Genomic DNA, 13,017 nt, shown 5'->3' with positions numbered 1-13,017 from the left:
TGCTACTTTACCGCACTAGTGCGATAATTAGCACATCACGTTACTATGTCGAAAACTTAAAGGGCCAAATGTACTGTAAAACGTTGTACGATATATTTGCGAATAGGTAATTCCTATTTCTAGCACTTGTATCGTAATTTACAAGTTTATCACAAATGCTAAAAAAAAAACCTATTTCATACTGAAGGATAAAGGGCTATATTGTTCCCGCGGAAGTTATTACAATATGGCGGACGAATGTTTAAAATTTTACCGTATTTAAGAAATTATATCGCTTAAAATTATTATTTTCTTCTCAAGTGTGATGAAAAACATTGCTTGTAACTCAGGGGGTAAGAATATTGTTAACTCGAGCCTGCGGCTGTCGTGAATCTATACACTCTCGTTTACAATGTTTCAGAAATTAGTCTGTTTTGGTTTAAGGTAGCTTGGTTCAAAGTTTTTATCCAAATGATAAATAAATTTAACAAGAACTTAATGTCAAAATAACCTGACCAGCAATTATCTCAAAAATACCTTCAGTTAGCCAGTTTAAATTGATCTTCAGTATATAACTATTGTTGTCGGCAAGGGGTTCAGAATATAATGGCTTGATTATAGCGTGACAAACAAAATGAACCACTTGACTGTCTGGCGAATTAACGCGAGCGTTAATTTTAAAGTTAAATCTATTTTAATTTAGTCCCTAACTACCTACGTGTGTTTCTGAGTTGCAGTGACGGTTAATATAGACATCCAGGTACGAAAACATAATGCACGATACCCACCGACCTGCGTCGGAACGCATTTCACACATGGCCGCAATCCGGTCGGCTCCTTGCGGACGCGGACGGCTCCGGACGGAATCCATCGCGTCTGTCATACATCTTATACCATTAAACGAGCAATTCTCATATATTTATATATTTCAGGGATCTCCCAAACGGCTCTAACGATTTCTATATAGAGGTTTTCAGGGGCGTATTTCTGGGAAAACGTAAATTTTTGAGTTTTTGAGTATTTTACCGAAATCACTCCAAGTGTGCCAATCTCCTCCGAGATTTTGAAGTCAGTTAAAAGTAATTGCGGGTGATTCTACTTTTTACTGCATTTTTTTTGTTCCCAGGAGCAAGTATTAGATTTTTATATTTGTAAATTATATATTTGGTTTAATTTATATCAATATAAAGCACATTTTAATGTCGCACTAACGTTACCTTGGAACCAAAGAAAAAAAAATATAGTGACAAAGTTGTCATTATAAGTAAAATGGCAGGGGCGGTAACAGAGTAGTATGTTTGCACACTCCAGGCTATAAATAAAAAAATAAAAAAAAGTCAAGGATCAAATATTGAGGCCTTTTTTTTTAAATACCACGACGGTGGCAAACAAACATACGGCCCGCCTGATGGTAAGCAGTCACCGCAGCCTATGGACGTCTGCAACTCCAGAGGTGTTACATGCGCCTTGCCGACCCATTAAAAACCTGTACACTCCTAGGCCTATTCCGTGCATATCATGTTTTACTACTCTAGGAGTTAAAACGCTTACGAATATAAAAATTTCAAGATTCTTTGAAATTGCAAAAACCTGCAGTCAAAAGTAGGATGACCCTTGCTGTACGTAATTATTAAAATGATATCGCCTTTTTTTTTTTTTTTATAAATATTATATGACATTATTACACAAATTGACTAAGTCCCACAATAAGCTCAATAAGGCTTGTGTTGAGGGTACATACATAGACAACGATATATATAATATATAAATATTTATAAATACTGAAATACATATAAAACACCCATGACTCAGGAACAAATATCCATGCTCGTCACACAAATAAATGCCCTTACCAGGATTTGAACCCGGGACCATCAGCTTCGTAGGCAGGGTCACTACCCACTAGGCCAAACCGGTCGTCAAACAAGTTTACACAACGATGATTGAGATCTTTCATCAAACAACGCGTATGGTCAAGACATATAAACAATGAACTGACGTTCTTGATCCCTTCATCCCCTAAAAACCACTACTACTATTAAATTAAACTTAAACAAACCCGTGTCCATCCCTAAGCTTTCATATTTCACACACTAAAATTAATATAACGCCCTACAATCCTTCACGATCCGAGTATTGTCGGTCAAACCGCTTATTTCCATTCACGGATCACTTACTGTAGATCAAGCATTTAATACGACTCGTGTTTACCATGACATTCCCATACTATTTGGTATGGAAGCGGAAGTTCAGTAGTTAGCGTTCACATTTTGTACCAGTTTCTAGAAAGCCATATTTAGTATTTCATTAATTTTTATCTTATTTTGACACAACTGACAGTCAATTTAATATCACAAATATATATTTGTGATATTAAATGATATCATTTAGTAAAGTTTCAATAGGCCAGTATTAATTACTAATATTAACTAAATTGTAAGTTCTGGAAGTAACCATGAGCAGGATAAGAGGTTCACAAATTTAAAGAGCCTATGTATGGTGATATTGGTGACCACAAGTTTTAGTAAACGGTTAATAAACGTCTACTTTGTCGCGGAGGACGTGTCGCGCACAAGGCTCGGAACCGGGTTTTTTATTTATTACGGGTATTATTACGTTCTTTTTCGTTCTTTGGCTTATTATTTAATTTTGAATGGGACCATCTAATAATGCGAAGTTGTTACCTAAATACATGATCCAGTCCTACGTAAAGAGTATAAAATAATTAAAAATATTGGGCTATTTCGGGATTTAAAAATAAACCGGTTCCGAGCCCTGGTCGCGCATGGCAGCTACTTAACAGCTTACTGAAATTTGTATTATACGCACGGATATTTGTTCCCGAGTCTTGGGTGTTTTCTATGTATTTAAGTATTTATATTATATATATATATACCACAAGCCTTTTTGAGCTTACTGTGGCGCTTAGTTATTTTTTGTAATAATGTGTATATTTTTTTATATACTGTTGAATTTAAAGTTATCAAACGTTATCACGCCAAATATCAGCGTCTTAGCTTTTTTAAAAGTGTTAAAAATAGCGTCACGTATCCAATACTTTACTGGAATGCCCCAAGTGCAGAGTCTTTCGGATGTAGTCCAGTGTTCCATTGCTTTCTACTCATTCTGACAACGGTCAAACGTCACTCGCTCAACAAACTTACTACTCTTTTTCTCCTTGCAAAAATAGACCTTATTTCAATGTAAGAAAGAGATGAGGATAGTAAAGATAATTTGGTATATCAACAATGGTGGCTGAAGGACAAAAGAGTAAGGGCAAAATGACAGACGTCACAATAACGGAATGGTTAGCGGGATGACCCGAGCATTGTTCCGCTGATGAGGTTTTTGTGAAAAATACAGAAAGCCGAGCTGGAAATGTGTGGTTTGGTTTTAAATCGGTGGCGCGTAATGTTTATGAATATCTGTGATGATTAACGGGGCCTTTTTAAATGTGAGGGAGTTTTTGATGTCTGAGGTTTGCAGTTACGAAAGGATTGTTATTAGAATAAATGAGCGAACTGTAAAGAGGATTGTTAATGGAAAATATTAGTGAAATCTAGATGTTTATAAAGACTGTAGCTTTTTTTGTATCAAACCTGTATGTATCTTGTATCTTGTAAAGAATATCTTACAAAAAGCGATGCTTTGAAACACTGTTATATATAAAAAAAAAAATTAATACTACGTCAGTGGCAAACAAGCATACGGCCCGCCTGATGGTAAGCAGTCTCCGTAGCCTATGTACGCCTGCAACTCCAGAGTTACATGCGCGTTGCCGACCCTAAACCCGCCCCCCCTAGATGAGCTCTGGCAACCTTACTCACCGGCAGGAACACAACACTATGAGTAGGGTCTAGTGTTATTTGGTTGCTGTTTTCTGTATAAGGTGGAGGTACTTCCCCAGTTGGGCTTTGCTCTAGATCTGGAATGACATCCACTGGCTGTGCCCTACCACACAAAGCAAGATGACATTCACAATGTTCATACCTGTCATGTATGTATGTTTATCCGCGATTAATTCTGAAACTACTGAACGGATTTTCATGCGGTTTTCACTTATCAATAGAGTGATTTTTGAGGAAGGTTTAAGTGTATAAAATGTTAAGGTTTTGCGTAACCCGTGCGAATCCGGGCGAGTCGCTAGTTATAAAGCCGCCACATTTCTAAATTTCAATATGCGCTTCACTTTCGAAAATCAAAATGATAATAATAACATCGCATCCATAATTACATCGTTTGCAGAAAAAAAATATTAGCAATATGATGTCCTGAAATGATACATGCAGGTTTCTTTTCTCAAAATTTGACAATACATAGGGAAATTTACAAGCACGTTAGCGAAAAGCCCCGCAATTTACAAATTGCCGACATAAACGCCATTTTCGCCCATCGATTAGACGCCAACTCACGAGTCTCGCGTTAAAAAGTAACATTTCAAATTTAAATCCTCCGAGTCCTCACGCCACTGCAATAAATAGTGCATGAAGGTTTTCATCCTCGCACGTATGAGTAAACACCAGCTTAAATTTGAACTCAAGATCCATGTCAAAGATACGCGAGCAGAGTTCTTTCTATGCTGGGTTGGTTGAACTTAATGCTGAATACGGAACTCGAGTCTGAGACTTGAGCCTCGAGTGTCGAGAGTCTCATGCTCAAGGAACGCGGTTGATAATAAAAATAAATTGTATTTCTACGTGTATGGTGTATTTTAAATGGTGTTGAAGTTTTGTTGTGGGAAAGGTGCGAAATTGTTGGTGTGGAAATTTAATTCCTTTTCGACCTTATCAGAGAGAACCGCTGGAATTAAATTACAAATATTTAAATTTCCAATTTTAACAAATAAATAATTGTAGTCTGCTGGGTATAACTGTTGATGAAAACGTTAATTGGAAAGCACATGTAGAAAAGTTGCTATGAAACTCTCTTGTTTCACAATATAAAAAAAAAACAACAAATCTAAAAACGATTATGAGTGCTTATTACGCGTTCACCCAATCGTGGCTCTAATATGGGATTATTCTGTGGGGTAACAGCAACGAGGTTTTAAATCTGTTTATTCTACAAAAAAATGCGTCAGGATTCTTGCTAATATAAGAATGCCCGATAGTTGCAGGCCGTTCTTCCAGAAGGCCAAGGTCATATCAAAACCAGTTCAAAACCATAAGAAATGGTTGAATTAGAATCGCCCACCTAGTATTTATTATATCGTATACTTAAGTTTCATATACGATACTTTTATTATCAAACTGCTCATTAAATGTACTTATATCATTATGATCTTTTTTTTAAACACTGCAGTGTATAATTACAAAACAATAAAGTATTGATCCAAATTTAGGTAAAAAATAGGTCAGTATTCACCTCTCATTCATGTTAACCTCTACTTATTCATGGTCCTCGTGCTGCTTGCCTCCTAATAAATCGCGTAAATTACAAGGTAGCCGAATGGTGGCTATTTGAATATATTACCTCTTACGTGTTTTTGGATCGGTGAATGGCTGTTTCTTTCATGGAAAAGCATTATAATATCTCTTGTTTTACAAGTCAGGCCATTTAAAAGGTACACTGTTAATTACGTATGTAAAAAAAAATATGCAAAAATATGACTAAAAATTTGTTAGAGTTAAAGACACCTAGTGTTTTTAAAGTTTGCATATACTCCAAATATTGGGATAGGTAGTGCCGTGACCGGGTAGATCAGATGTCTAGGGCGTTGTCCGCGTAATCTAAAGACGCCGGTTTATATGAAATCAGTCTATTTTTATGTTAGTGAACTTTGATCTCTGTTTTCGATTAAAATATTTACCGTGACTACTTACTTCTTTAAAGAGTGGCAGTAAGTTTTGATTCGATTGTTAAATTGTGTAATTACTCATGGCCAAAGCTCGGAAACCGGTTATATTTTGAAAACGTTATCATGTACATGGCGCAAAACCTTTTGATTTGGGTTTCATTCGTGTAACAGTTATTTTCAAATCGGTTTTTAGGAGAACATTCCCATAAAACTGTTGTTACATTAACCGGCTTAGAACAATAAAAACCGGTTTTTGCCTTTGTCGGTGTCTTTGTTTACGCGGCACACTACCAGGCCGGCCGGCCGTCTCATCGCTCGTATAATAAACCGGTTTATCTCTATTTAGGTTACAATAAAGTTCTTAAAACGTTCGCGTTCTTACGAGATTTCGGAGCAACACCGAAACAAACCGGTATTTACCGCTATTTTTGACCGAAATAAACCGGTTCCGTGCTTAGCATGGCCAAAAGTGTATTACCGAATCGCAACATTGTTAGCCCACATTATACAGTTTCAGTTGGGCCTGTTTGCCTACCCTGTAATTTTGTTGTAAATTTTGATTTCTGATAAAACAACAGTCTCATTTTGTAGGCCGAAATTTTATTATTGTAAGCTTACAAAGAAAGCGTGTTTTGGCAAATGACTTATAAAGAATAATGTTGGAGTCGTGAGGAAAATTAGATTTCTGATAAAATGTATGAGCCTTGCAGTCCTGCAATTCAAATCAAACGTACACTGACATAAGGATGTCATTTTAATTATATAATATACGGCCCGATTCGAAGAATTATTAAGAGACTTTAAGGTCTTGGAAAGATCTTGAAAAGATCGATAACTAAACGACATGTCAAAATTAACGTTTACTTCGTTTCCGCTATAATCCCACTAACATCTATTTAGAATAGAATAGAATAGAAGAAATTTATTCAGAAAACGCTTAAGTTTAGGTAATACATGAGACGACAGAATCAATTTATTATTAAGCGTCACTGAAAAGGTCTCCACTCAGCTTAATGTCAAGATACCACCTAAGGATCTCGACGCTGGTCTTCAGTGGAAACCTTTCCGAGAGAGCGCAGCTACACGCTAAAGTACAAAATTTTATATATTTAAGTACAGAATTTACGATATTTTATAACATAAAAGTGACATTGGTTGCCCGAATCAAGCTGCTTCTGTCAATTATACGACATACAAACGATATCTAAATGAGAACTTATCTAAACCAGAACTTATCGTTATCGTATCTCATTCTTCGAATCGGGCCGACAAACTGTAGTGCAAAGTGCAGTTTTGCTATGCAAGAATAAAAGTAGTCAAAACCGAACGCTTGCAAGTGCAAACCCAACAAACCAAAGACGTTCATTACTGCCAGCTCCCGATTTCTTCATATAAATGTAAATACGTGTGGGGAGCCACAATGGCGTTTGATTTCTGCGCCGGAGGGAATTCTTTATCGCTTTTTTGGGTTCCGTTTTACTTTAAATGTTTGGGGGGAGGAATTGGTTTTAGAAAGAGGTAAAGTTTGAAAGCAGCAGATGAAATCCGCGCTGAAGGTAGACGATGATATCTCATGAAGTTTTTTCTATTTTTATTTTACATGTCAAATATTTTTTACAATTTATACTTTAGTACCTATAGACCTTGTCATTCTAAAAAGCGCTGGTGGCCTAGCGGTAAGAACGTGCGACTTGCAATCCGGAGGTCGCGGGTTCAAACCCCGGCTCGTACCAATGAGTTTTTCGGAACTTATGTACGAAATATCATTTGATATTTACCAGCCGCTTTTCGGTGAAGGAAAACATCGTGAGGAAACCGGACTAATCTCAACAAGGCCTAGTTTACCCTCTGGGTTGGAAGGTCTGATGGCAGTCGCTTTCGCAAAAACTAGTGCCTACGCCAAATTTTGGGATTAGTTGTCAAGCGGACCCCAGGCTCCCATGAGCCGTGGCAAATGCCGGGACAACGCGAGGAAGAAGAAGAGACCTTGTCATTCTCGACGATACGTGCCTTAAGAAAGAAAGAAATGGCATTCATCCCATAAATCCATCCATTGCAGAACAAAATTTTTGAATTTTGAATTTTGAAGCACACATACACAGGACAAGAAGGTGAAAGAAATAAGATAATAAGAACAACAAAACAAAAAAACAACAGATAAAGTTATGTACCCATTAAAACCAGAAATCAATTTACACTTGGGTGCAGCAATGTGTGCCTTAGGGAAAAGACCCTGTCTCAGCATATTGTTGCTATTCGCTTGAGTCGTACTGTCATGTCATTAAAGATTAGATTTGACAAATCTGCACGAACTTAAAAAGTTTGTAAATTTTGCTACTGATAACTATATATTATATATATGATTGTCCTTTAATTATTAGAAGTTATAATATACTTTTATTTATAAGAATGTTTACATGTAACTAAGAAAATATTGTTATATTACACTTATACAGTGTGTTCCTAGCCATTGGACGAAGCCGAAATGTACATATGCATTAGGGTATTTAGAACCAGTGTACAAAGTATCATAACAACCGGTGTAGCGGTTTCGAAGAAATTAACAAATTAGCATTTTTTACTTTGGAGCAGCCTGTATGGGTTAGTAGCTCCTAAGGTAATATCCTCAAAGAATAGTATGGAACCTTCTTCGACCTTTTTGATTATCTTTTTTTATTTATGACACTAATAAGCTTCTGACTTTTGAAAAATGTCATCATTATCAAATATTTCGAACAAATTGTCAAAAACACTGCCAAAGATTAACACAGTGTGTTTCTTCTTATTGTCGATTATTGCAAATAACTTTTATTCGTAATTTTTTTTTTCTTTTTCTATCTAATTAAAAAAATATTAACGTCAGAGCATTCCTGAGAAGTAACCCCACGTGGGATTTCAGGGTATGTCCAATGGCTAAGGTCACCCTGTATATAAAAACTAAATATAAAATAGCTCCCCAAAGCTACCGCTTCTGGAATGCTCCCTAGAATGCTGGCAGCGTTGCCCCTTTCCACTGCCAGGCTCAATCTTTGGGCAAAGAAGGATTTTGATTTTTAGCCATAAATAACTTAACTCTAATTTTGCATAAATACAATATTAACATTAAATTCCAAGCAGCCTAAATGTACAAAAGTAAATCTTATTATTGTTTCCGAGTCAAGATTTTGATTTGCTACTACTCCCGCTTGGCACATTTTCCGTTGCAAAAGAAAATGCCAATTGACTTCTATTGTTATCTCCATCTCACTCACACACGTGCTGTCAGTATAGCTATTTCACGTTTAGTTGCATTTTTGTTAAATGTCACCATTTAGGGTTGACGGGGTTCGGTGATAGGGTGATAATGATGAAAAATAGTGCCGATAATGGAAATGCAGTGATTTAATCAATTTATTCGATTTATTTACATTAGACAATAAATCTTTGGGATAAAAGAATAAGACAGGATTAAGTTGACTTGATAAATGTTCCCAAGTTTTTCAAAATATAAAGTTCTAAAAACACAGTGCAAAATTTGAAAACATGTCGAGTTTAATAAAGTGAATTGGGGGAAAGCGGGATAATTTTGAAAACGGCAATATCTGTAAAACCAGAAACACTTTTTAAGTATTTTATAATGGGGAATGGATGAAAATATTAAATGTGCCTGATTATTTTTCTGGTCGTAGGAATAACCATTTCTAGTTACAGAAAAAAGTTACAGATTTTTTGGTTGCGTCATACATTTTATAAAAATAAAAACATTTTGCTTCACCGCACGTCCGGCCCATTACGGCTGTTAACAAAAACTTTCTAAGTCTTAAAAAGTTATCGCTATTTGAATCTGTGGAGCGCATGACATTGACAGTTGATTGACAGCTTGTCATTCTTCTCGCGGAATTCATAACCTTTTGTGCTCTCATCTGGTGAACTGGTTTCTTTGTATTTATGTGATTATTACGACTCGCTTCCCCACCCGGACCTCTGATTTTGCCTGCTCCAACGACGACCTACACTTTTGAACCCCGGACCTGATTTTGATAGCAATTTCGACGACCACTGCAACTGAAACTGGACTATTAGTTTGGTACCGTGTTCATCACCATGAATACAAACACTTATAAACTATATAAAGATCCTAAAACATGCTTTATACCAACGTGCTCCAAGACTGATCTGAAAAACCCGGATTTGAAGTTTTTTACTGTAAGAAAAGAGCTGAAACAACGTTGGTGTCAATTGGTTGGCAGGAACTGTCCAAACCGAGCACTGTTTTGCTGTGCGGACCACTTAAATGTAAGTTACCTTGTTTTGTTTACCATTCTGTAAAAAAATTAATTACCCCCATGTTAGTTTTGATGATATGGCATTTTTAGGGTTCCGTAGCCAAATGGCAAAAAACGGAACCCTTATAGATTTGTCATGTCCGTCTGTCTGTCCGATTCTGTCACAGCCACTTTTTTAAATTGTGGAATAATGGATAGAATAATTTATGGTAAGCTGGTAAAAAACAATTTTATTAATACATTACATTAATGTGGGTGCTGCTATGTCATGTTTAAACCCTTTGTCATATCAATGAATTTTCACTTTCATTTTCACACTCAAAATAACATGTGGTATTTGTCAGTACATGGTGAACAAAAACACTATGAGGAAACTGGGCTGATCAAAACAATGCCTAGTTTCCTCCAGTTAAAAAAATGTGTGCCTATGCCAATACTTACAGCAAATACTGGGGAACATTTGGAAGATTATGACAACTGTTAAATATAAATGTTTAATGTTTTCTAATATTTTTACAGTTTGAAGAAGATTTGGAAAATTATGGACAATGGATCTCTGGTGCAAAGCCAAGACTGAAAATAAATGCCATACTTAAGAATTTTTCAAAAAAACCATTGAGTGCAATCAATAAGCATATTGAAGATCTTAATCGGCCATCAACTTCAAGTGCTGCTGACAATGCTGGCATGCAGGTCTCTGACAGTGTAAATATTCACAATAGTGTTGCACACATAAATGTATTAATATTCTTGGGTATAGTTAATCTGACACACTGAATTTAAATTCCAACTTTACTTTGCTACCTGTGCTAATTATTTATTTATTTAATTTTTTCTTAAATCACTAATTTACAAGTTCTAATGTATGTTAACGTAGTATTGTTAAATAAGCACCTGACCTGCTCTAGCACATGATTGGCGCGACAGTATCTCGCGCCGAGATAGACTACCCGCCCCTCTTAAATTAACATAGAAAAAGACGGGTAGTCTATCTCTCTGCGAGATACTGTAGCGCCAGTCATGTGCTAGGCCTACTGAAAAAGTATAGGTAAAAATTACTAGTGGTCTTTGTGCATGAAGATGTATTTATAGAACACAGGAATGGATATAATGTCAAATATTTATATACAATTGCACCTACTACAACTTGTGTGGCTTTAATAATTTGAATTTAATAAATGCCCACTTTCCTTACCTAAAAATAAACTTTTACCTGTTTCTGTGATTGTTAAATTGTAGGGTCACAAGTTGCATTATATTTTGTTTATTTATTCTTTGCATTTTTGTTTCAGATAGATGCAGCTATACAGTGTGATAAAAGAATAGGTGTTTCAAACAAGTTTGTTTTGGCCCAGCCGAAGACTCAAACCATAGCTACTCAATTCCGTGGGCGAAAAATAAAAGAAAGTGTGATGCCATCACGAATGATGCAACTACCGAACACTGAGAAGAGTCCCAATCAATCACCATCCTTGTTTGGGACATCCAACTTCGACTCGTCTTCGAGTGCTCAACAAGAGGATATTGAAAAACGTGGCAGGGAGCACCTACTAAAAATTATTACTAACAAACCCAAAATGTTTTTAGGTCTGCCTAAAAGCTTTTGGTGGATTATTAATTTCATTGCCCAGGAGTGCTCTTGTTTGGCATTTCATATTATCATATGTCTATTTAAATTAAAAAACAATGACTCTTTTGCTAGGATGAGTGAAGAATTTCAAATGGCCAGGTCAACCATACGTTTAGTGTTTGAAAAGAACGTCGTAGTTTTGTCCACATACTTTCAAAATTGTATATATTTACCACCACTATCAGAAATAAAAAAAAATTTACCATTAGCATTTAAAATCAGATATTCGAATGTACAGTGTATTATAGACTGTTTCGAGATTCAAATAGAAAAACCCAGCGATCCAGAGAAGCAGGCGCAGACTTGGTCGCAGTACAAATCGTGCAACACGATGAAATATTTGATTGGCTGCACACCCGCTGGATACATTTCATTCATCTCACAGGGTTATGGGGGACGTACATCTGATAAAGCCATCACGGAGAACAGTGGCTTTGTTGATGTACTTCCCCTAAATGCAGTAATCATGGCCGATCGTGGTTTTAAGGAGATTGAATCACTCTTAATCACAAAAAATGGAAAACTCTTAAGACCTCCTAGTGTCTTCGCCAATCAAAAAATGACAAAAAAAGACGTAATTAAAACTAAGGTGATGGCCAGTTTGAGGGTGCACGTTGAGCGTGTAATTAGGAGATTACGGGAATTCCATATGTTAAAACCCCACTCTGTGGTTAATAACAAACATTTAAAATATTTGGACGACCTGGTCATTATAGCTTGCGGATTAAGTAATCTTCAGAATCCAATAATAAAAGACGTTTGATAATATTGTTGTTTTATTTTATCATATACCATAGGTAACCTCGAGTAGTAGGCAGGTAAGTCCAGTTCCTAGGCCATATATGTAGAGGGTAAGGCCAAATTAGCCTCCAAAAAGCTTTGGGGTGCTAGATAGATTTATAGATATTTCCCTTCCCTTCCCCTTCCCTTGTTGTTTACTCTGAGAGTACGTCTGAATGTCTGTCAAGTTTGACCAGTTTGACAGTACTGGCTCCCCTCGAATGCGGCTGACTGCGGCTGGCGGCGGCTGGATGAGACAGTATTTCACACCGGCCCGCAGCTTTATAAGCGCCCCCACATGGAATACTGTTCTCATCTATGGCCAGGGGCACCCCAGTAACAGCTTCTCCCTCCGGATCGCATCCCAAGCGCAGTCGGCTGCCTGCGTATTTCAGATTGGCTCGACTCCTTGGCACTGCATATAGGTGTAGCCTCGTTCTGCATTTTTTATCGCATGCGCATAACATAAATTCTATGGTCTCTACTACGATACTACTACTACTAGATAAGAAAACGTGGCAGGATTCAGAGGTTTGCAATCCAGCTGGGACTTATAACTAGATTGC

General features: G+C 36.7%; 2 protein-coding genes across 4 annotated transcripts in view; both read left to right on the top strand.

The window, feature by feature from the left end:
* The window catches only part of LOC133526197 (uncharacterized), a 714,530-nt gene that overhangs the window by 125,871 nt on the left and 575,642 nt on the right, over window positions 1–13,017 (top strand). The gene's annotated exons all lie outside the window — the stretch shown is intronic.
* Window positions 9,386–12,439, top strand: LOC133526229 (uncharacterized). Of its 3 annotated transcripts, none has more exons than XM_061862757.1 (3): window positions 9,386–10,051; window positions 10,561–10,734; window positions 11,334–12,439. In XM_061862757.1, exons 1-3 carry the CDS (start codon window positions 9,860–9,862, stop codon window positions 12,432–12,434), a joined length of 1,467 nt encoding a protein of 488 aa, XP_061718741.1. In that variant the 5' UTR covers window positions 9,386–9,859; the 3' UTR covers window positions 12,435–12,439. The 3 variants fall into 3 exon arrangements, with proteins under 3 accessions (XP_061718741.1, XP_061718740.1, XP_061718742.1); XM_061862756.1 differs by having other exon boundaries at window positions 10,561–10,746; XM_061862758.1 differs by lacking the exon at window positions 10,561–10,734.

The sequence above is a fragment of the Cydia pomonella genome, chromosome 16 (genome assembly GCF_033807575.1).
Source record: "Cydia pomonella isolate Wapato2018A chromosome 16, ilCydPomo1, whole genome shotgun sequence".
Taxonomy (NCBI): domain Eukaryota; kingdom Metazoa; phylum Arthropoda; class Insecta; order Lepidoptera; family Tortricidae; genus Cydia; species Cydia pomonella.
This window is presented reverse-complemented; position numbering and strand designations above follow the sequence as displayed.

Bases quoted from the DNA above. Each gene is read 5' to 3' on its own strand.
- LOC133526229 (XM_061862756.1), top strand. From the start codon at position 9,860: ATGAATACAAACACTTATAAACTATATAAAGATCCTAAAACATGCTTT. The intron at 10,052-10,560 runs GTAAGTTACCTT...ATATTTTTACAG, and splicing joins GCTGTGCGGACCACTTAAAT to TTTGAAGAAGATTTGGAAAA. The intron at 10,747-11,333 runs GTAAATATTCAC...TTTTTGTTTCAG, and splicing joins GCATGCAGGTCTCTGACAGT to ATAGATGCAGCTATACAGTG.